General features: G+C 40.9%; 1 protein-coding gene across 8 annotated transcripts in view; it reads right to left on the bottom strand.

Moving 5' to 3' along the window:
• RBMS3 (RNA binding motif single stranded interacting protein 3) overlaps positions 1 to 24,923 on the bottom strand; it is a gene marked incomplete at its 3' end in the record, with an annotated part of 697,589 nt that overhangs the window by 260,711 nt on the left and 411,955 nt on the right. For all 8 annotated transcript variants that reach the window (XR_014317039.1, XR_014317040.1, XM_082754887.1 and 5 more), the window contains one exon: positions 464 to 555. Coding sequence is in view for 6 of the 8 variants with exons in the window: in XM_082754887.1 (XP_082611013.1) it covers positions 464 to 555 (92 nt within the window). The remainder of the gene's footprint in view (positions 1 to 463; positions 556 to 24,923) is intronic.

Below are 24,923 nucleotides of genomic sequence, written 5' to 3'. Positions count from 1 at the left end.
CTTTCAAGCAATTCCACTTACACACTTAAAGTAAAGGGACAGAAGAGGCCAAACTAAGGCAGATAAAAACAAATTTTCCATATGCTTAATCAACCTTCCAAGAGACCCATCAAAATCCTTTGAGAATGACTACTGCAAGGGAAAGGAACCAAACAGACACAACTCCAAGGCAAAGAAAGCACAAATCTTTCACAGTGCCATCAGCACAAAGGCATTCCCAACCTCTCCACCTCTCCAGCACTCTGGATCTTATAACCCTCTCCCAGGGGAGGGGGAGAGAGGGAATCAGAGCAGAACCCCTCACATGAGAGTACAGACACGATAGGATGAATGAGGCACTGGAACCAAGTATTAAATAATGAAATAAGCAATCCAAAAACCGAAGAAAACCCGGAGCAAAATGAACTGTTGGAAATTTCATCACAGAGATCAGATAAACCTGTAATAGCACGGGTGCTCTTACCTTTGCCATCTGTGCCTGCACGCCATTTGCTTTGAGAGATGCTACTGCTTTCTGTGCTGCTGCCGGACTGTCAAAATCTACAAAACCGTAACCTAAAAAAGAAAAAAAGAAAAAAAACAAAACAATAAACAATAAATAGACATTTTCATTATCATCTGTGTTATCATCATAGGTCAAGAGTTCTTTTCTTAAAGGACGCCTTTTCCATTCTCATTGCCTTCTGGCAGCACTACCACCACCAGCTGTCACACCTCTGTTTCTCTTGCCTTTCTTCCTGAACATGATGGGGTCTAAAGAAACGCAAGCACCTGAGGCTTCAGCCTGCAGGGAGCAGAGGGGACAGATGGCAGCCCTTTGCCTGTCCCTGCAGACAAGAGGTTCCTCTCTGGCAGAGCCTTGATGCTGTGGAGCCCTGCCCCATCTCTTCCACAGGAGAAGGCACAGACCCTACTGCCTGCCTGGGTGAGCAGCCACTGTCCTCCCCACACAGAAGGATGTCTCCACCTGTGATACTGTCAGTATCCATTCTGCAGTACATGTCCATGTAGAAGTAGTCTCTCCAGAAGACCTACCCTAGCAGACAGCTGACATACAAAGCTACAGCATATGGCTTAATTGTTTGGATTGTGAGGAAACAACTCCCTTTTCCTGTTCCTTGAACACACGTGAGGATGAAGCTTCATACAAGCTCATGGGTCATGCAAGGTTCATATGAGGTCATGGGTCTCTGCCGCAGGCTGGGGCCAGGGAGCCTGCAGCAGGCTTCCAGCACATAGAAGCAGTTACAGAAGAAATTACAGCCTGTGCTATACAAGCAACCACCAGGTAGCTCCAGAAGATGGTAGGATAACCAAGCCACAGCCAGCTAAACCCCATCCCTTTTGTCCTGCCACCCTGGCTGCTGGAACGAGGGCCAGGTCCCTACCAGGAGCTGCTGCAGGGCATCATCTGAACATCAGCTTAGTGGTGGTGCACCTTACAGATGGGCAAGGAGCAATCCTCTCCTTTTATAAGTGGCTTTCCAAGTGCCAACACTTGCAATAGCTGATTAATCAGATAGTCCCTTCCCATCTTCTTCCCTCACTGCCTCCCTCTTCATTTTTTCCCCTCAGCAAGCAAGACTCGATGCTGAAACAGGACTAGTGCTGTTAAGCCCCTGCTGGGTATCAACAGCTGTGGAAGTATTTTTATTTATCTAGAGATACAAAGGAGGGCAGGGAGGACACAAAAAATGGACTTGACACAACTTCTGAGCACTTAACTATCTCTGATCTTCAGCAGCACTTAAGTCTTACTCATAAAGATTTCAACAGAGTTAGGAAGATTTAAAAATCTCACCAAGCAGCTATTCAGGCAGCTGTGCAGATTTCACAATCCACCCAGGGAATCCTTTGAAAATCCCAGCCTACATCTTCCTAAGCGATTGCAGGACAGGTAGGCACGTGCTGCTCGGACAAGCCATGGCCAGGGGCCACCTCTCTGGCGTCTCCCCTGGAAGCCGTACGGATAGAGCTGAACTGCCTGAAAGCTTTAATAATATTGGCACAAGCATATTTATAGCATTGCAGCTCCTTTGCAGACATCTCCATTTACTAGGTCAATACACATAATACAGGAGGCAACCACAGATATGCTTTCCTGCCGTATCCATTTCTATTTCTCTTGCCAGCCTTTCTTCCTCCTCGTGTGAGGCCTTCTTGCTCTGTGAACCCCATCTATATATGGGAATCCGTGCCTCTGATCACCTTGCCCCAAGATATAAACAACTCTATTATTTCAGTATGTATACATTACTCTATGCAGGGGTTAGCTCAATGCTGAAAGAAAATTGTGCACATGGATTTTTTTTTTCTTGGCTTAAAACTTATTTGTAAAGTTTTAAGAAAGTGAAAACTATATATATAAAAACACCAAGATTGCTAAAGAAAATGCTGACTTAATGATTACAAAAAGTGCTATTTTGATAACAAAGTCAAGATCTGAACCTTTCTGCTCTGTCCTCAGTTGGTTTTTGGTAGGACATTATTACAAATTGAAGGAAAGCCTGAACAACTGTATATTAGGACAGCATCTATATAAACACTGCCATGAAAACAGTGCACTGGAGTTTGGCCACTGGGGGGAAGGTTGTTTTACCTATTCAGTTTCTCCCATTTAATGCTTTTCTGCTGAGTGTACCATCTTGAAAACAGCTGGTTCTCCATGGCAGGTTGCTTTGTCCTGTTCTCTGAGCTGCAGAGCAGCAGCGAAGCTGATGCTGTTTTGAACCAAAAAACCTGCTCCATGAGAACAAGAGCCCTGCCTGGATTCCTGCAGTGCCCTTGCCCTTTGGGAGAGCAGCAGATCAGATGCAACTTCAATTTTGCTAAAGGAGAAATCCTGACAAGAAGCCAGAGCTGCCAAATGGGAAACCTGCAATGCGCTGGGAAGTCATGGGGTGGCTTGGATCAAACACAGTGCAAATTATTTCTCAGGGCAGCAAAGTGCTCTTTTCAGGACATGAAATTTCTTTTTATTTCTTACCATGCTCATGCCAGAGAACTAGGATGTGACAGCACAAAAATAAGTTTTAACACTGACCTTAAAAAACAGATAATAGAGTTGGAATTTGATATTTATCATCAGCGCACAGTGCAGTATTCATGTATGCAGTAATAGAAGGGAAGTGATTTTTAATATAACTTCCTAGACAGCACAGTAAGTATTCCCACCTAAGTTAGCACTGCTTGTAAATATAAACCGGAATGTGCAGGAATATTCTGGTGTTATACTGTAGGGATCAGGTATATCTAACCTAGTAGATTATTGAAGATGAACATCGGTCCATAATATTTAAAGCTATGGATGTTTCTTAAACGTGTATTCAGTGGGTGCAAATGGCTATAAGCATATCATAGATGCAACAAGAGTCTCAAGACAAAAACAATGAAAAAAAAATCGCACCTTCAGCGGTCCATTATGCATTCTAGCGTTAATACTACTTGCATCACTGCAAAGCTGCTCATTTTCCTTCCCACAAGCTAGTTCTCATTCCAAGTATCTTTCTGGCCCTCCCTGCTCCCGATACATCTCCCCACCACACACAGAACATCAGGACAAAATCACTTCATGGCTGCAAACCGGTCCAAAGCACATCAGTCTGCTGCAAGGGAAGCCAAGTTCCCAGGCTGTTTGAGTGTTCAAGTATCCTTACAAGAACTCTGCAATGCTATAGACCAGAAAAACAGGCACGCTGGGCTTTTGGACAGTTTACGTTCTTCCCTGTAGATGTTTATAGCCTATGCTGATGACCTATGCTCACATATTTCATTTGTTTATAATCTCACTTAAAAAAAAAATGCAAAAAACTTTTTTTTTTTTTTTCTTCTCAAGCACTAACAAAGCAGCACAGGATATTTATGTATGTATTTAGATACACCTTTCAGTGTAGGTCACTGCAGCAGCTCAGGCTGGGTGCTGAGACACCCCCTCGAGCTCCTCCCATAGCACAAATGAGCTTCCCACAAATGAGCTTCCCAAAGCTGTCGGTACCGGGAGCCCTTCCCTCCTGGCCAGGCTGTTGCTGTGCTCCCCCCGGCCCCCGCCACCAGAGCCAGGCTGCTGCGGCTGCCCCTGGCAGGTGCAAGCCCCGGGTTTGGCTGCTCAGGCTCAGTTCCCTGCTCAAACAGTTATTTCTCCGCTCCTCCAGGGAGAAGGCAGCAGGCTGGCTGGAAGCATCCTTCGGGACGGATTCAGACCAGGAGCTGCCAACTGGATGCTGCTGCTCCACGAAAACATCTCCATTTCTTCTTCCCCTATTCAAAACAAGTGCAAGCCCCACCAGCCCCACCCTTTCCTATCCTCAAATTCCAGAGCTTGTTTTTATTCCTTATTATTTTGATCACTGTCTCATAAACATTCTGGTCTACAGACTATTATTTTCTTTTTCAGATTTTGTGCAGAACATCGTGTAAAACCCATGCAGCTTCTAAACCGGGACCTCCAGACTGCTCACAAGAATCCATCCATCTCCACCACAGGAAACCAAAACCAAAACTATTTCCCCTCTTTTCATGAGGCATCCTGCCCTTTTCCTTTAAGAGCACAAAATGCAAATAGGGAGAGCTACATTATCCCCTGCTGCTGAGAGAGTCATGAATTGAATTTTATCACCAAAACAAGCCCCTCAGCTCAGGGGTACTTACAGCAAGGGGGACTTCAGCTACAGGGATCTGGGATCCCAAGGTTTTTTCGGGGAATGACATGTATCACTAGTTTGTAAACGTGAATACGAGAAAGAAAAAAAATACCCACGCCAGAAAACAAGACAGGACTATCTAGATTAATTGTTCAACCTTTCCTCCAAGAAATAAAATGCCTGTAATTTTGTTTTGGCCTGACGCCATTACAGCTAAATAATTAAATTTCAGGAATAAAGGCAGTGATTTTGTACCTGTGGGGGAAAGAAAACAGCTAAGCATCAGCAAGCGCAAGTTTATAGCTTGCTGCACTAAGTGCTACCCGAATACACAGGCAGACACTAAACATCTCCGTCTCCTATAACCTAAGCGGCTGGGGGCCTCCTGGTCTCCGTTTCACAGTTCCATAATTAAGCTTGGCAGCAGGTTCAAATGAATTAAAACTGAATGTCACTATTTCCTCAACAAATCCCTCATCCTTGTTTTTTCTTACTTGTCAGGAGAAGACCAGCAGAACAGCAATTAGTGGTAAGCAGTGCAGTGAAAAAGAACCAAGTATACACTAATTAGGTCACTCGCCAAACACATTCATTTCATTGGCAGATTTAATCAATGTTTTCCTGAAATGTCTTAAATCTCCTATGCTAATTTAAAGTTTTGTTATTGTTGTTACTTTAAACACAGATGGGATGCCTGGAGATTTTCAATTGCTTTCCGCAAATCCATTTCAAAATAACAACCCCTCATATACTATATCATCAAAATTTAGGCACAGGTTTTAGGAAATGGCCTCTAATTTTATGCCAACATTTCTGTGCCTGCAAATACCTATGGGTGCAATTTTGCGGATTTAAGTAATTGCAGGTGTGTCTAGCTCTTTGACTTCAAATACTGAATTGCCCTGACTGATCGGGTACTTAAGGGTAATGCCAAATAATGTGAGGGACTGCCCACCACTCATCATTCCCACAATTATGGCAAAGTACTGAAGGGAGAGCCCCACGTGTGCAGTGATACGAGGAAAAAAAAGAAAGGAACAAATGCCTGTAGAAGTGTGCTTTCCCAGAAGCTAGGTGCTGAGAGCCTTGGCACCCAGCTGAGCTGGAGATCTTCAACCTCTGTGTGAGGATGAGGAGGGAGAAGCTGTGATGAACAACAGAGAATCACCTGGGGGTGGTAAATTCTCAGCTTTGCCCTACCACAAGGCCAAATGTCATGTCTGACCTCTGGCCAAGTGCCGCTTTAAATCACTTGTAGTCAACTTGTAATCCACATTTTGCAACAACATGCACACACAGAAAAGAGATAGGACAAATGATGCACTCAGGCAGGAGATGGTTTATACATGTGGAGCTTCCCTGTTGCAGACAACAAGCTCCCTTCATCAAAACTTTTAATAGTTTGTCTCCACTAGCTAAGATCTTTGTATAAACAGGAGACACACCAAGCTTGAACGCTGGGATTTTCTGACTGACAGCTGTCCCCCACAGCCTCCCCCCGTTGGCCAGTCTGACTTCTCTGAACCTCAGGTGGGAGGCTGAGGACAGCTACGAGAAAGGAAGGACTCCAGATCTGCTATTCTCCCACCTCAAACTGTTTGACTTTGCCACAGATTTATTTTTTTTTTGGCAACACGAGATCTGTGTAAGCTTTGCATAAAAATTAAAAAGTCCCCTTAATCATATAAGCATAACTCTAAATTTGCTTGTGTGTAATTACAACAACTCCATTATACTTAAAATTGGTTTTCTAGGTCTGATACACCAGGCCAGCTGGAACTCTGCTCCTCGTTGGGAGGCAACATCTTTTTATTATAGTGAAGTTCCTAGATCTTGGTTTGGGCAATCTAGAATTCATTGTCAGATCTGAAACCCAGAACAGAAAAGACTGACAATATCATTTGTGCTGGGTCTTCAAGAAGCGTAGACTATTTCAACAAAAAGGAGGACACAGTGATTTTAAGAAATGCTTCCCCCTCCCCCCCCCCCCATCGGTGTGTTTGTTAATGTTGCTCAGATTCTGGAAACAGAAAAGCACTTCCAAAAGGGGCTGTGACAAGGAGAGGACTACCAGCCTTGTGAAGAGGCAACAGTGAAAACCACTTGTTGAACTAGGAAACCATGAAATAAAATACACTTATCATGGATACCTTTTTTTTTTTTTTAAATAAAAAAAAGCTTTATGATATCACACACACCTATATATGTGCCCTGGTGACTTCAAATAGATGGATAAAGTTTTTATACAAACACTAATAAATATACATGTATGTACAACTAAGCAAATATATAATAAGCAGTGAGCTGTTTCTCCTTCATGCTTAGATGAAATCACTTGGATTTCATGAAAACATAACTCAACTTCACTTGTAAAGCACTTAGTTAAGCGTCTCTCTTAAAAGGTAGTATTCATTTTGGCAGTCAGGTAGTCCACAAAAAAGCGATTATCCAGTAATTTACTATGCAATTTTCACTCTTTGTTTTATGCTCAGATAAAGAATCAAATTAAAGTCTTATAAGCCTCAGAAAATTAGAGTTAGCAAGCAAAGAGGTTGAATCGCCCTTGAACACATAATTACTGAAAACAGATTTTTCGTTCACTTTTCAGATTGCGCTGAAATATTCTTATAGCTTCAAATGCTCAGAGTAATGGTAAAATAGTCTAAATTATTACTGTTTTTAAAGCTCCACTTTATAAAAATGTTAAAAGTCGTGAATGTAAAAATGTAGAAAGTGGTGAATCATCACTTTTTAATTAAAAACAGCTAATACATAGTTAGAAAAATAATTGGAAATAGAGAGACTTAAATGCAAGAAAGAAAAGATAGTCCCTTCATTTCAGATCACTCCCCAGAGACACACCTACATCGTTAAGTATGCATATACAGCTGAATTTTTTGTTTGCTTTAGCTTGATATGGAAATACGGCACAAAACTGTCACTTTGATTATGTTCCTGCAGTGATTTCTTTTACCTCTTGCATTATTTGAATCCCCTTTATAACAACAGAACTGGAGAAAAACAGCTCTGTAGGTAACTAATAAACAATTTTTAGACATCTGTTTGCAAACACATTCTTAATTTGAACATTCAATTACTTTGATTTCAACTGAGTTTATATGAATGCAGGTTATTATTAATTGCACAACTAATTAACGATATTTACATGCAAAAAAAAAACAACTAAGCATGGAACTTGTGATGATCCTTTTTTATACTTTGAAATATTACTAAATTGCAACCTTTCAATCTCAAGTAAGTAAATGTAACAGGACAAGGAATCCTCTAAAATTTCAACGTGGGGAAAAGAAGTACTTATTAAATAGACAAATATATACACGTCTATATGTGTATATGTGATACGTACATGTATTAATAAGCATTCTCTCAGGAAGGACAGAAGCAGACCTCAAAACTGAGGAAAATTCTTTGTGAAACATGGTTGCACTAACCACAGAAAGCAGGAGAAGTAGGAGCAATACAAATTTCACAAATATGCCTATCAAGAAAATGGCATGGCACTTGAAGACCTTCACTCAACATTTATGCTATATTAACGGCAATTCAGAACAATAAAGACTGGCAAACTGGAGAAAACACAGGAAAGAGCATAAATATAGCCAAAAGAAAAAAAGCCCAGATTTTGCAAATAATAGAACTCTATTGGATTACCCCTAAAAATGCATCAAGTGTTTGATTAGAAGTGACCCTGAATGTTAATGCCCACAGGTAACCAAATTGAAGCACAACAGCAGCATAAACGGTGAGATGCAAGACTTCACAAGGACCTGTCAAAGAATGAAAATGAAGATGAAAATAAACTAAGAAAAGTTGAGAGAAGTTTCCTAGTATTCTGCTAACAGTGCAGACTTGTATTAATTGTACAAAGCAAATGAGGGAAATCTCATTGCTCAAGTTTCTAAATACGGACTGAATGAAGAGAACATATTGTAAATCTTGCAGTAGCAGAAGGATAGGAGAGAAACACGCTTTTCCATCTTTAGCTTCTGTAATTATTTTCTCTGAAAGTCCCATTGATTCACTGTCAAAATCCACAACCAAGATTAACTCCGGTTTACATGGAAAATTGAGATGTGAGCTATTCCCATATTTAAAAATAAAGCGTGATTTCATATTACAGTTATTTAGCATTATAACATTGCTTGTTGGCGTATTAGTTCTGTAATCATTAAGATTGTTTTTACTGCATTTGTTTAGCATAAGACATTCATTATAGCTCTGTGGCTGAGCTAAGTTTCACATGTGAAGAAAGGAGAATGTTGTCCCAAAAAAACAAATACTCCAAGAGCGGTGCTTAGTTACCTGCTTACATGAAAAGGAGGGAAGGACAGAAGAGCTGTTTCTTCCCTTGACTGAAGAAATACTCAGTGACTCACAAGCGATAATATTTTGCAATAGCTACAGGGAAACAGCCGGAACTTGCAGCCTCAGATTAAGTCCTCCTACTCTCAGATCCAGAGATATGGTAACAATTAATAGCTTCACCCCAAAACTAGACGTGAGCCTCACACCCAGAAGTTTAAAATGTTTGACTTTTTCAACAATTGCTTTTCATATTCACTTTCCTCTCCTAATTTACAGCTACGTCCAAATGCTGAAGTTCCAAAATACCACAAGAAAGACAATTTTCTTGGTATTTCCAGCCAGCAGGAAACACTGACACTCTCATGAGAAAGTCTGTTCTTATGAGGTTTCATGCTCAGTTATGCAGACTCCAGAGCTTTACTTAGCTTGGATAATGTTTGAGGAAGATATGAAATCAAACCTCTTGAGATTTGTTCATCACTTACTTTAGAGTTGAGCAACTTGAACGAAAAAACTGGTATACAGAAGCAGTTTAGAAACAAACCATTCAGCCATTATCTCTGATGGCTTCCATCACCTGCGTAGACGAGCAGTTCTCTCTTCTAACTGGACCTGGAGCTAAGCAAGTTATTCACCAGCTGGTCAGCAAAAAAGCACATAGCCTAAAAAGTTACGAGACCAACTACAGAGGACTAATTAGAAACTGATGTTAATACTGTCATGCTAAGCACCTTGTAGGTACAGCATCTGGCACGTCACTCCCATGACATTTATGGACAGAAATGGAAAAAACAGACTATCAATGGGAGTTCTGCTTTCAGCAGGTATATGGAAGAAAGCAATGAACTACTGCAGAAAGAAAAAAAAAAAAAGTCCTTGAGCAGTCAACTCTTCCAACATTAGATTTAAACAATGATAGTACTCCAGGAGGCAAAAGATGTTCTGTATCACCCAATGCTCTCTGTCAGAAATGAAATATTCCATTCTCTTCCTCCCAATGCTAGATTGCTCGGTAATCATAACATTAAGTAACTGCAAATACTCGTGAGTGGGAAGAAACAATCTGACAAGAGAAGATGCACTTGGTGATCACAGTGTGATTACTGTACTTTATTAAAAATAATTTTCATTTCAGTATGTTTTGACAAGAAAATAGAAAGCATCTTGTGCAGGCTTCAGGAAATATTAAAATAACCCAAGGTGATGAACATGTTATTATCCAGCCTGTTCCAGAGGGATGATGCTCAAGTACTGAAATGGTTTTCATTTCAAATACACATTCATTTTCAAGACACCACACTTGAAAAATTGGATTGTATATTTGTCATACAGTAAGCAGTGATAAAGAGCACAGCAATTTATGTTCTTTATGCAAACCACTTGTAATTCAGAAAACAACTATAGTTTCTAAGAGGCGGCAAAGTGATAGCACTTTCCCAACAAGTGAAACGTTTCTTTCATGCCAGTTGGCCAATTCTGGCATGTCAACCTTTGCTATGATAAACATTTTGGATAACACGCAAAGAGCTCCTGTTCCATCTCATCAACACTCACAATGTCTTGGAGCTTTAGACAGAGATGAGCAATACATTGTGAATATTTCATGACACTGATACTAAGAAAAGAATTACGATACTGCCATCGCCATAATGCTAAAACACCAATGACCTTTTGAGCAAGAGGGCAGCGTGCTCTCAAGGAACAGTTTGCGGGCACAGGGTTTCTTTCACTCTTCTTCTCTTGCTTCCCAAGCAACCTGATTGCACTTTAGGGCAAGAAGGAATTGACATTTTAGGGGAATTAAATGGCAGTGCACTCAGGAGTGCCCAACCTGGGTTGACTACTGCAGGGTCACCTCCTTGTTTGTCTATTCTCTTCCCTATTGAGCTCTGTGGTTCTCTACTGTTCTAGTATTTTCATAATAAGAAGGTGAAGACTGCCAAACAGAGGGAAGCAGAAGGTGACCCCTCCTCTAACCCTCACCTTTATCCCTGTGTGAGCAAGGACAAGGCTTGCTGAAGTCACACCTGCACGACAGAGGGGAAGCACAGCAGGTACAAGCAGAGCAGGATAAGCCAAAGCACACAGGTCAGTGCAAAACCTGTTTCAGATACTTTATAGGTTCGGTGCCCAGTGGTTTTGCCCTTACACAGTATTTCAAACAATCAACATTTAAGTAACCCTTGAGTATTACAGATATATTGCCCATCACTACTTATAGGGTGTTCCTTTTCTTTTTCAATAGATCCTTTTGTGGTTAAATACAGGTTTCCCCCTTCTGAGCCTCTCATCATATGTCTACCACATTTATCTGTAGCCTGAAGTTCAAAAATGCTATTATTACAGTACCCCAGAAATAGCTACTATTTTTCCAGTTTGAGAAAAGGGGAAGGGAGGGGAAAGAAGAGGAGGAGAAGGAGAATAAATCACATCAGAAAATCTCTTTTCAAGATCTCCAATCCATTTTTCAGATTCAAGATAATTTTACAATCTACATAAGTGGAAGATGCAGATAAAGCGTTTGAAATGCTGGCTTTTCATCTAATCTGAATTTCTGAACCTGTAGCAGCTTTCCTATCATTACGAATCACATACCTCAACTATATGAAAAAGAATGAAACGAATAATGCAACGTTTTAATCTTCAGTAAAAACATTTCTTTCTTTCTGTGATTTAAGGTAGCTCTTCAGTGTTATTTTGACTTGCATTTAAAACCACCTTCTGGTGCAGCACACGAGACTCGCACACTGCAGAGGTGTGATGACGGACACGATGTGGAGACCATATTGAATCCACCAAATGACAGCCACGAGCCATCGAGAGGTCAAACCAGCAGAAGGACAACCTCCTCTGCCAAATGCCAACGTGTAGGAAGCTTTCACACATGCTGAAGTTCACATCCGCAACAAGCCTTCACACAGCTTGTCGAGAGAGGAAAGGCACAAATATGGGACTGGAAGAGGCATCCTGGAGGACACATGACTATAACCCTATGCGAGACAACCACCAGTGACTCACAAAATTTCTCTAATATTACCCTTTGGCTGCTGGGAATGGGCATCCAAGTTGTGCCTATTTTTTGGCCTTGGCACTTACAGAGTCATCTAGTATGCCGGCTATCCTTTTTCTTTATTCCCTATAGGTAAACTTCCAACTTCCAGAGCAGAGTTTTACCCATTACTGACTAAGCAGATGATTTTGCTATTAGATTTGTTCAGTTTCTCACATTAGATGGTATTCAAGGACCATCTAATTACCTTTCTATATAATTGCCCAATGCTTCCCAACTCTGGGCAATGAGCAAGTATTGAAGGAGTTTGGGTAGCAATATCATTATAAATGAGAAGGGAAAACTGGCATCTGCCTCAGAAAGACCAAGGTAGCCAGGTGCTGCCAATGATGCTGACTGACATGTCCAAGTCTGCCTCTGATATACAGCAAATCCGCAAGAAACTACATCAGTAGTGACTATCCTCAGCAGCTCTTCCTAAAAGTTCAGGCATCTTTTGAATGTAAAAGCGTTTTGTTTATGGTCTCTGGAGAACCTTAAGGGTTTAACTAAAGACCAAACTCATTGACATACATTGCCAGTGAAAGACCAACCATACAGCAGAGAACAACTTCCACCCTGTGAAGTCAGTTTAGAGATAGGTATAACAATACTGAAACATAGAAGATAAATAAATGTGTGGGGGTTATTTATGGGTGTCTATCCTTTTTTAAAGTGAAAATGAGGATGATTCAGATATAAATGATACTTATGAGGTATATTTAATTTTAAAAGATCCAAAAATTTTTATAAATTATAAATTTTCACAGCAAATTCCGTAGCAGGATCTAAGTTTGCTTGCTGAGAATAGCTCTCTGTCAGCTTAGTACATCAAATAAACAGGAATGGAAGAGAAAGCAGGGAGGAGCTTTGCCAGGACACACAAACCAAGCAAACATATTTCGTCTAGAAAGCCAAAATGCCTATAAAAAGACATTTTAAAACCTCATACACCACATCAAAGAAATAAAAAACAGTAATACAAAGTTATTTTTAATCCCCTAGAAACAGAGGTGACCTTCACACCTCTCTGAGCCATCAGCGCAATAGCTGACCAAGAGCCTACAGGCAGTCATGTTCATCGTAACAGCAAGACAGCTAATAGTCAGAGAGGCTGCAGTGCTTCTCTTACACAGACGCCAAATACATGTTGGTGTTGTCAATGCAGAGATGTATAAATGTTTTGAGACTAAATGTCTGATTCCTGTCAACAGGCAGAGTTAACCAGATGAATATCCGGTATGCATGGCTGTGCTTTCTTACCGTATAAATGTTGCATTACAAAGACTGCAGGCTGCTTGTTTTATCACTGGCCCATTCCTCTCAAAGCCATTTTAAGTGAACAAAGAAAAAGTAAAACAACTTCCCATGCCCTGTCACGGTCTGGGAGCAGTGAGACGTGTGGGGAAGAAGGTGATGAAACACCAGTTGGCTGAAGAATTTCAGGGGAAAAACAGCATTACTCAGGGCCCATGACCAAAGGGTCTTTGCAAAAAGCTACTGATCTCATTTCCATTATGCATTACCTGCTCACTCCACCTAGAGAAAAGAAAAAGCAGCCCTCATGTCATACCATGCTGGGCAACAGGTGATTGCCCCTCAGGCAACCATTCCCCAGAGGTCCTCGCTCTCCCCAGCTCTCTTCCCTCCAGCTGAAGGCAAAAATGAGGTTCTAGCAACAGACACAAGAGACATTAGGAAAGAGGAAAGTCTCTAGCATCTGAAGCTTTTAGCATCTCTCCCCAGGTTAATAAGAACATTCATTGAAGAAACCTTCACTTCATCCTCATTATGAGATTTATTATTTTCCAGTGAATTTACAGATACATAGCACAATGAAATCCCACAAACCTGTTTTCTTATTCTATTTTGTTTGTTTTTTTGTGTGTGTGGTTTTCTTTTCCAATTTTTTTTTTTTAACCTCTCACAATGGCTGGGACAAACATTTCACACACACACAAAAAAAGTAGTAGTCTTTTTTTGCTTTTATCTAGAGAGAGAAGCAGATATAGCAGATGAAGGCCATCACGCAAAACGTGATGGCGTGGCCCAGTGGGAGCCATGCTTACAGCTCCAGCCTTTCTCCCCCTTAGTCTACATTGCAACTTCATCCAACTTTGCCCACTTCACCTTCCTATGAGGCATTTTGTCACTGAGGAAATTTGCCTTTATTGCGTCAAGGCATTTTTGTCCCAGATAATGAAAATCCTTAAAAAAAAAATAAATAAATAAAATCCCCAGCAAATCAAACACTTCCAACCCTAATGCATACATGTGACACAAGTGTATTGCACTTGCTTAATGGGCTAACAAACAGAATCAAGCCTCCCTCAGGAAAGACATTTCAGTGTACACTAAGAAAATTGAGAAAAAGTCAGCTTCCAACCAAAGAATAAATTCCAAATTTAATAGCGTAAAATGAAGCCACTGAAGACTAAACATCTGGGCTTTTTGGATATCATCCCAGATACTGCGTGTAGCACTGAAGCTCTTCATCACTGTATCCTCTTAAGAATTTGAATAAAAACCTTCCCCTGTATATGCTGTTTCTCTGCAGAACATCACAAAAAAAAAAAAAGTGCCTTTTGCAGTGAGATCTCGGGGCAAGGCCTGGTTTTTACTACTTGTGTGGAGAGCCTGCAGAACCACAGGGCTTTGGTTTTCTTCAGGATCTCCAGGACTTCCCTTAACACAAATCACAGTTCTGCAGCAGTGGCAACAGCAACAACCCTTGTGGACTGCAGAAGATGCCAATTAGAGGGGGATTATTAGAAACACTTCAATAAATCTGGAGCATTGTCGAAGTGCCACTGCAAGTCAATGGGATTTTCTGCTCCTGAAGTGCAGCAGGCACAGCTACAGCACAGCTCTCCAGCATCCATCAGAAATCTTCTGCACTGAACAACATCGGATGCCTACAGGACAATGAGCAGGGCAGTAACAGCACAGACCATCCAGGATATTTAGGGATGTCTCTCACCTGGACCTAGCAGAGCACAGCAGCATCATAGCTTCAGGGCTGAGGTAGAGAGGTCTACTCAGTAGAGCACTGTGCTGTGTGGTACCAGATGCTCGAGAGCTTTTGAGAACTCCAATTCCTGCACAACCTGCCTCGAGACCTCCTCTTCCCACAGCTGCCCTGCTTCGCAGTCAGTACCAGACATGGTTTGATGCAACCTGGATTTACTGGGATTGCTCAGGGATGACTGCACAAAATTCTGGAGGTGGCTGCGGGCAGGAGGTCAGATTAGATCAGTGCATGCATTTAAACGCTGTGAACTGCTGAGAAAGAGCGTGGGGAACATGGCCACTGGAAAGCAACTGAACCAGTGCAGAATTTCATAAGCCAGAGGCGCATGGATTATAACCGGAGCCAAACTACACAGTGCAAGAGAGCCACACAAAAGACAAAAAGCACTGGATAAGTCTGAAACAGAATTATCCTTAATAGACAGTGCCTCCCTAGAGCTTTTGTGCTCACAGCCAAGCAAAACGGTTCTGCGCAGGAAGACAAGAACTGCAGACTTCTGGCATGGCTCTGGAGACACAAACAATACGAGAGACTTGTTCCCATAAAGGAACAAAGAGGTGAAGCAGACCCCCTTGAAACAAACAATTCCTGGCCATCGTACCATCAAAACAAGCACAAATAAAATGGAGTGCTTCATTGGAGTTTTTATTTTCTATATGTAAAAATAAAGTGGAGTAAGAAATAGCAGCTTTTAAAAAGAAAAAAACAGTCTTTCCTCTGGCAAATCACACAAAGCCATGCTTCCTACCTCAACATTTATCACCTTCTTTTATTTTTTTTTTTTAGAGATATATTTGTATTAGGAGTCTCCACAGTAGGCTGTTCCTTTTGTTTCTTAATTTTTCCAGTCAACCTCGTCTATTTTCTTTCCAAGAAAGAGATGATTACTTCTGTTCTTCCCCTTCTAGCTCCTCCTCCCTCTAAGGTGACTTAAAAAGAGAAAGACTCATGCATAGTCTAGGAGGACGGTTTAGGTAATGACATTTCCACTCCTATAAGTCTTTTCAAAGGAATCATTCTACCCAGGAATGACAGGAGGGAAGATATTTCCATAAAAACCTGTATACTTCCAGCAAATACATTACCATACCAACAGCAGCATGGAGAGATCGAAGACCTCATGCTCTGGAAATGCAACATTTCTCCTTGTTTTGTTTGCTTGCTTTCTCTCTCTGCGCTTTCTGTTTTTTCCATATTTGCTGCAATGTTTCAAACAGATCATTCCTTCACTCCATTTTATTTATTTCTTCCATCATCTTCTCTTCCCTAGCCTTTTATTTTCTAGACTCCCCAGCCCCCAATTTCCCTTGCCTGCTCGTTTCAGCTATTAACATGGCAACGGTAGTTCATACAGAAAAAAAAACAAAAAAACAACAAAACAGCTAGCTTCTAAAGTTGAAACGGGAAAACTACAGAGGCAACAGATGCCTTAGGAGTTTCATACAGAATACAGGGCCTTTGAAAAAAGGTGAAAAGCAACCACAAAGGTCTGTTTTCAAATGATAGTGCAACAAAGGAACCAATTAGGAAAGAAATAAAGAGTAAACTACCCCAAATTTTTGCTTGGAATTGAAGCTTTTCCAGTTTAAAAAAATAAAAATAAAAAAATACCAACAACAAACAGTTAACATTACACCCATTATTTTTGTCATCCAATACATTTCTGTACTTACGGATTTTATCCAAAACTGGGAGCACACTTGCCAAAATATCATGAGAACCTTCCTGCTAATGAGACTTTTAGACAGCAAAAATGCCAAAATTTCTAGGTAAATCGGAAACAGAAGGTACTAGATACTTAAATGGAAAGTTTCTCTCAGGAAAGAGTCCAAGCAAGACCAGGCTCAGGGAGTGTTGTACTTGTTTTTTGCAACACTCCAACATTTTAATCAACCTCCAAGGACTTGGTCTTGCTGCCTCAGGAAGGGTTTTGCTATCGACACCCCCAACACTAAAGGCAGCCTGGCTGCTTAGTAGCCCTAGTGGAAGGCTCGATAAGACAGAGTAAAGAAACTGAGACTGTACCACAACAGATGCTCCAGCTGAGGGTCACACGCTCCTAGAGCAGCACGAGAAAGTCGATGCTCTGCCTGCATGGTGGCTTTGGATCCCTGCTGTACCATGCTTCTACCCTGTGTGCCTGGCTAGAAAAACACTGAATATGGAACCGGAGTCTTAGAAAGCTTTTAAACACACCTGAAATAAATAATTAACAGAATAACAGATTACTATCCTGCTTCTCAAAGTGAGGTTGCTACAGAAGAAACACACTCTGCTCGTTCCCCACAGCACAGCTGAGGACCATTCAGCTTCCTCTACTGCAGTCTCACACGGGTTTAGGTAATTTTGGCTAATTTAGGAGGGTGGTAACAGTGGGTTCCCTGGGTGTCACTGAGGATAGAGAGCTCATTTCAGAGGACCAAAGCTGGATTCGTTTCCTGAACTGCTGTCTGAAAGAGCTTCTCTCTGCAGATTACATGTAGAATCTAGTTTTTAAACCTATACTTTTGTTTTTATCTCTAAAACCGTGCAGGGTGAACGTTTCCCTCTGCAAGTGTCACTCTTCAGCCTTACTCAAGCCCATAGTATGGGGCAAGAGCCAGCTAGTGGCATCAGGGAAGGGAAGGGAAGGGAAGGCTCATGCTGGGCTCATACCCAGAGGGAAGGGTAGGGCAGTGAGGCACTCATGCAAGGCACAGCATAGGAGGATGAAGAGAGAGAAAAAAATCAGACATAGTTGCTCGATGGGTTTCAGTTCTAATAAATAAAAACTAGGGCAATGCACCCATTTTTATCACAAGGCTCCACTAATGAGAACACTGTTAATGAGAACACAACATGGACAAAAGATTTTCTCAAAGCTCGCTCATTCAGCACTGAACACTTCCCAGTCAAAATCCAGAAAGACTTCATAATGGGGATTAGTTCATTCTCATTGCGAGCCAGAGCCCTTTAGAACAAAAATACCAAGTGTTTGGTCAGGAAAACTAATTTGGGCCAAATATTGTTCTCATTTACTCTCCGTTGTTTCCTTCCCTCCCCTCTCTGTTCTCTCCCAGTGATGATGAAGAGTACTGCTGTCACCACTACTTCTTCCCCTTAGCACATAGCAGGAAAAGGGCTCTTGCTTGATTGCATTCATTGTAGCTGGGTCAAGCAGGCAACCATAGCAAGACATTACAATGAGAAGCGAGTATTCAGCTGGAAAGCATGAACTTTTTTGCCTCAAATTCCTCTGCTTCTTTACATCTTTTTAAAGCAATGTCCTACTAAGTGTATTTTAAGAAGTTGAATGAATTAAAGCCAATTCATCCTTTTTTTTTTTTCTCTCAGAAAGTAGGTGGAGTGTACAAACACGCAACTTGTTATACCTATGCAAAATAACTTTTAAATATAAGCATAAACAAAAACAGGAGGTCAGGATTTCCTCTGGTGTAATTTACCATATTGACAGCTAGGGACACAAATACAAGCACTGCCCAGAGTATTCAGTGCCCTACTAAATCCTTCGCATAATGTCTAAGTGTTATCACTCAAATCCAAATGTGCATCGATATAGACAAGCCAAGGAACGCACAAGACACTGCATAGATGCAGATGTAATCATTCTCTGATTACGTCTGATGTCCAACAAATTAGCTAGTTAGCAGAAACAGCTCTATATGTACCAAGCTGGCTCAATTTAATGAGTATTTCACTCATCCTCAACAGAGAGTCCCTTTGAAATAACAATGCAGAAACCAAGTGTTCTGGACTTTGGCCTTCTTTTATGTGACTGAGAGAAATGGAAGAAAGAATTACAGACTTCAGGTACATCTGCTGACGTCCCTCATTGCCATGGGAGATCAAGGCATTTTTCTAAACCTCATTTAACCAAGACAATAAAGCCCATTTTCATTGTTACTTCCTCAAGCGTACCTTTTCAAGGACAGTCACCCTGTTCTTAAGCTAAGACACAAAAACCTGCTACACACATGGTACATAGAAGTTCCAGTATCTCTCCATGAGAGGCAAGGACAGTAAATTGAGAAAAAGACAATTATAGTAACTGCACAATTATAGTAACTTGCAGTTTTGCTGCTGGAGGCCACCAGTGCCTGATACAGGTGAGTCTGACAGGGTATCTACACGGCACAGGGTAGGAGTGTGCAGAGATACCTGCAATAGCTCTGAACAAGCCAGCCTGGTTGCTGGAACCAATACAGCTGCAGGGTTCGGTGAAAATGGTAGGTACAGACTAAGGTTAGCACAGCAAGTGCCTCACAACCATTTTCACTCCTTGTACAGCCAAATAGGACTCCCCCCTCCCCCTTTGGCTCCACTGACATTATAACTTTACCAGCTGCATCCATCTTCCTAGCAAAAATAATGATAAAAAATCATTAAAGTATTTTTATCTCAGCTTACACATTAGGTCAGTTATGTTTACCCCTCAGAAAATAAAGTCTAGTTCACAGGGTTACAAACCTACAGGTGAAATGGAAGATATAGTACTTGCTGATTGTCCCAGATCACCAAAGAGGAACTTTACTTTGTTTTATCTCCCTTTCTATTTATCAGTTGAGTTTACCTTTTTTTTTTTTTTTTCCCCTTCACTACAATGCTGCTAAACAATCTGCAGACCTGTCTACAACTTAACCTTTTGCTGCCTCTATTTCTTCTTCTGCAAAATGGAAATCATATATATATATATATATATTTACCTTTTGGCAATTAGACAAACTAATCCAATTAACCAGTTATTGTACATTTGTAAAGCACCACAAGCTCCTCAGATGTGAAGCATTACAGCAACACAAAGTTTTATAGTTATTGTTGTAAAAATAATCAAAATTCAGAGGGGAAGGGAAGATGCCAGCTGGCAGATTGAATATCCAGTCTCACTTATTGGCAGCAGTTTCATTGTAATAAAAGCAGGACCACTGCTGATTATGCAGCCTTGTGCTTCCAGTGTTCAACTGGTTAAGGAGCTGTTGTCAGCTTATTTCACAGAAAGCTCCTTGTGGCACAAAATACTGTCTGATCAGCTTTTTTTTCCATGGAGCCAGGATTCCCAAAAGCAGAAGTCCTTAAGCACATGCTTAGAGTAAAACCAGTCTTTAGGTGCCCTGGTTAATCAGACTAGCGATAAAAAAGCTCCTCAACGTAATAAAACGAAGAGGTTTTTTCCAACAATATAGACGTGTTAGAGTATTCACTGCCTGAAATCCCTTTGATTTAACTCATCTTTAAAAACCACGCTTGCCTTGAGTTTGTTTCAGCTAAATATATGTATACACACACACAAACAGACACACATACACTTCTTTTTGTTATTTAAATAAATCTCCCTTGTGCTTTGATGTTGCAGAAAGACGGCAAGAATCTCCTATATTTTCATTCCTATTCATGGCACCTAAATTGCACAGGGCTAAGGGGTAGTTTCCAATTAAAAAGGAGCTTTCTGGCTGGCTAAGCAAAGTTACTCTACCTAATGACGCAGGAAGACGGATGCGTGGCGCGGAGTGTATGGAAGTAACAGACTCTGTGCTGGCAAGCATGGCGTCTGTTTGAAAGCTAAAAAGTAACAAAACCTCAGAGGATGTAAAACGACTTCTGAAAGAGATTTTTGGAACATTTGGACCACGACTGCATCAGCAAAAGCCAAAAAAAAAAAAGTTATGAAAGGAGTCAATAAACAGAATCTCATACTGGAGTAATTACTCTTCCTGGAGTAAGCAACAGTTAATAATGAGAAACAGACAGAAAGCCACTGAAAAATGAAAATAAAATCACAATTTACTCAAAAGAGACAAGATGGTTACCACTTACAGGAAGCACCATTAATTATGACTTCTAAAAGAAGGTTTCTCATCTTGTTGGAGCTCATTAGCAACTGATTGCTCCAAGGTAGGTTTCAAAATGCATGAAAATGGCCATTATATACCGCTACTAACTAAAAACCAGCTATTACGGTGAGATCATATTTATTGGCAAATTCACAACAATCACAATGGGAAACTTCAGTTTAGCATGTAGGGGATGTTAAAAACCAAGCAGAGAAAACAACAGGCAAGTCAGACACTCGTCTACCTAGTGAAAAGCCCAGCTGACCGGTTTTCCGCTCTTTTCCAACTTCTGTACCCACAACAGGACTTGAAATTTATCTGTGTATTAGATCAGCTTCCCAGGATATCAAAGCAACTCATGTCACAAGCAATCTAATTTCCGATTAGTAAGACTATAAATCAAGCTCAGGAAAACGTGACAGTCTCGCAGCGTTACAAAAAGTGACAGCAGAGGGCTGGAGGATCCAGGAGAAGATCTGGTACCGCTAGACGAAACTGAACTGAACTGAAGAGATTTCAGGTCTTCTTAGGCTTCGTTCAGATCCCAGGAAGTCACTGTTGACACATCACAATTTTGTCTGCATGACAAATCAAAGGCAATGCAGCAGCTACAGCTGCAAACAGTTCCAAGGGAAGCTCATGTGAAAGCACGGATAAGCAAGAATACCAGCACGAGAAAGAACAAGACAAAGCAAATGTTAATTCCTCAAAAAATATGTCCTCAAGGAAAAAGGAAAAAAAAAGCAGGAAAACGGCGTGTAAAACAAAGGTGATCTAAATGACTCTGATTATTGGTGACAGGCAAAACAGATGACATATATTAGCAAATCTAAGGGAAGAGCCGACTGGATTTCACAGCCCAGAAGATCATATGCCTACACGATTTTCACCTTCAGAACAGTTATTGAGAAGCACATCAAGTGGCAAAACAAGCTCATTAACTTAATCAGTTTTTGATAGCATCTGACAGCCTCCATCACTGCTCACTCAGACACTGCGAGAGGCATCTGAAGGTTGATCTGGAGCAAAACAGACCTTTGTTGTTGCAGATACGAGGGGCCATGGCTGGTTTGTTCCTGTCCCGGGAAGGGAACAGCACAAACTATTCCTTGTTTTTACTCTCTTGAAAGGCAGTTTTGGAAAAGGCCCTCTTGCCCTTCCTCTTGTTCCTGGAATAGCAGTGTCTCACTCATCCCAACTCCTCACTGGCCCCAGCACCAAAAAAATGTGGGCTCCCAGGGCTCTGCCATGGGCAACAACTCAGCAGGGCCACCGACAGTTTGGTCTAGGCTGCTGTTTACTTTGCCTACTCGTAGCAGCTCTGTGTCTTCATATGCCAGGGTTTCCTATTAAAGATAATGACAAGCCTTAGTATGTGCTATCAAAGCGAAGCATAAGCCAATGAAATAAAGGCACGGGAGCCAAATATGTTGTTTGTCTCCTGCTGGACACCGCCACGGATTTTGTGATGAAGAAAGGATAAATGGATACTATCTAAACATCAGCTTGGCCCTCTAGCAGGATACTAAGGCTTCACATTCAATGCCAAAGGATAAAATAGCAGTTTAACTATCGTGCATGCATGCCTCCCATCATCACACACGGCAATAACATCACAAACAAGATGTTGTTAATGATTAAAAAAAATCACAAATGACAAATGAATTGGAGAGTAAAGAAACAGAAAACATGGCAGAATTCACTTACATTGGCACCGGCATGAAAGTTAGGAGAGAGATTCATAAAGACCTGTTGGCAAACTGCTAAGCATTTACTCATTCAAACAAAATCTGGCAACCAAAGGGAACACTTAACACCAAAATGTAAGCACTCTTCACCTTAGCAAACTGGAATAGGCAAATACCCCTCAAACATGCATTTGTTACATTTCCTCTCTGTAGATTATCTTAAAGAGAGGGTGAAAATGCCTACCTCATTTGCTAAGAACAAAGTCTGACCATGGCAGAAGCACCAACAGGCAGCCAGGGAAGGGAAAAGAATATTGTCTCTTCTTCCAGGACAAATAATACATAGGACCTGATAGGGAGAATGTGCCAAGACCAGGCCAGGGTGTCAGCACTTGTGCAAGAGCAAGCTACTAGCTGAGACTGAAGGATGTATTCCAGTTAGGATAAAGCACTTACGTACATTTTACATTTATCGTTCTGATTCCTACATTGTCTATATTTATTTTTTGTTTATTGCCTACACTCTACAGTGCAAACCACTGGACCTACAAATGGTTTTGTTTGTTTGTTTGTTTGGTGTTTTTTTCATTGCTATAAAAATAAATAAATACTGGGTTTGTACTCTTGGTAGGTTTTTCAGCTCGGATTTCTTGGTATTGGTGATTTACCTAAAAGTGAAACTCGTGGTTTTTTTTTTTTTTTTTCCCCAATCACTTGTGATTTCTTTGTGTTTTGGGCTTTTTTTATTTAATGTTTGGGTTTGGCCAAAGACGAATCTTGAGGAATTGGAATAAACAACTTGACTAACACATAATGCTGCCTCAAGTGCTATTTTAAAAGATGATCCAAGAAGTAGGATGCTGCAATAATTATTGATTATTTACGCTAGAGCGTAGAAGAAAGGTGTACACTGAGCTTGGGCCCCACATTGCAAACCTCACTGAAATCAAGAAGAGAAAAGTATTTCACATCTCAAAGAACTATGGATAAAATATGCATGACAATTTCAGCTTGGGAGGCCCAGAAAGGTTATTTATTTTTCCTGTCTGGGAAAGAGTTATTTGTTTGTTTAATTGTACTGTGCCTTTTAATAAGGAATGTTAAGGAATCTTCTGTTGACAGGAAAAACAATACGGTCTAAACCATTTCAGCAAGCATGCCTATTATTCACTGGATAGTATTATTCAGATGACATGCATTGTATTTGCTGCAAACAGGAGAAACATTTGCTGTTTTGCTCAGATGAGCAGAGAACAGTTTCTCAGCCATGCTTTATCTATTTTTTTTTTCAAATATTAAATATTACATCACTGTGAAATAAATTAATTGACCAGTGCTGTGAACAAATAAATTACAATATTCAATATGCTGCTTTGAATTTGCAGCTCATTTCAGCACGCCGGTTTTGCAGTAGCTCTAACATATGAGTTAAGTAAGCCTTTCTGACAGGTGTAAAAGCCTTTCATACCACTTGCAAGGTTATGCTAGTGAAATATGACAGAAAATGTGGACTAGTCACAATATCATATGTTCCATATCAGCAAGTATCATAACAGAAAGGCTCGCTACACCAAATAAAATGTACTATGTGGTAAAACAATGGGTGTGCAGAAATAATGACATAACAAATCAGGCAGGAGCTGGAGCTCTAATTTGGTGGGTTGCTTTTCCATAGGATTAACCCAAATGAGACCTCATTATCTGGGAGAAAGAAAATAATGACCTTATCCATCAGAGGCATTACACTATGTTTGGTTAAGGAGGGAGGAAGCAACATTTGTGTATTCATTTGTTTGTTTAATGCTATGGCACAAGAGTTATACAAGACTTTCGCAGTTTTCACACGTGTTGCCTTCCTTTACCATCCTGTTGCGTGCACATTCTCAAAGTGCTTTTACCGACCTCTCTTCCCAGATGTTTTGTATTTGAGGAAATGCCGTAAATCAGTGCCGGAGCAGGAGACATTTCTGGCTTTGGCCCATACAATGTTCCAAATCCTAACTTCACTTTGTTTTGCCTCATTAGTGGCTCATGCTCACCCCTTGGCTCACGTGCCCACACCCCAACTCATTCAGACGATGCTTTGCATACTTGCAAGGAACATTTTAATGGTCTTGGCTGGGGAGCACTTTTGGTTGTTATCAAAGCTCACAGTGGGTGACTCCGCCGAGCACCTCCATTCAGAAGAAAGGCAAAATGCTCGTCTTGCTGGAAGAAAGCTATTGCACTGTCATAAGACCGAAAAGCTGATGAGCCAAAAGCCGTCTAATGGCTTGCTTGTGCTCTGTGCTCTTGGAAAGGGCTTTATCCTGGAAAAAATGAGTCTGCATGGAACTGCAAGCTGGACTTCAATCAGGGTCT

The sequence above is a fragment of the Aythya marila genome (genome assembly GCF_965140915.1).
Source record: "Aythya marila genome assembly, chromosome: 2".
Lineage (NCBI taxonomy): Eukaryota > Metazoa > Chordata > Aves > Anseriformes > Anatidae > Aythya > Aythya marila.
This window is presented reverse-complemented; position numbering and strand designations above follow the sequence as displayed.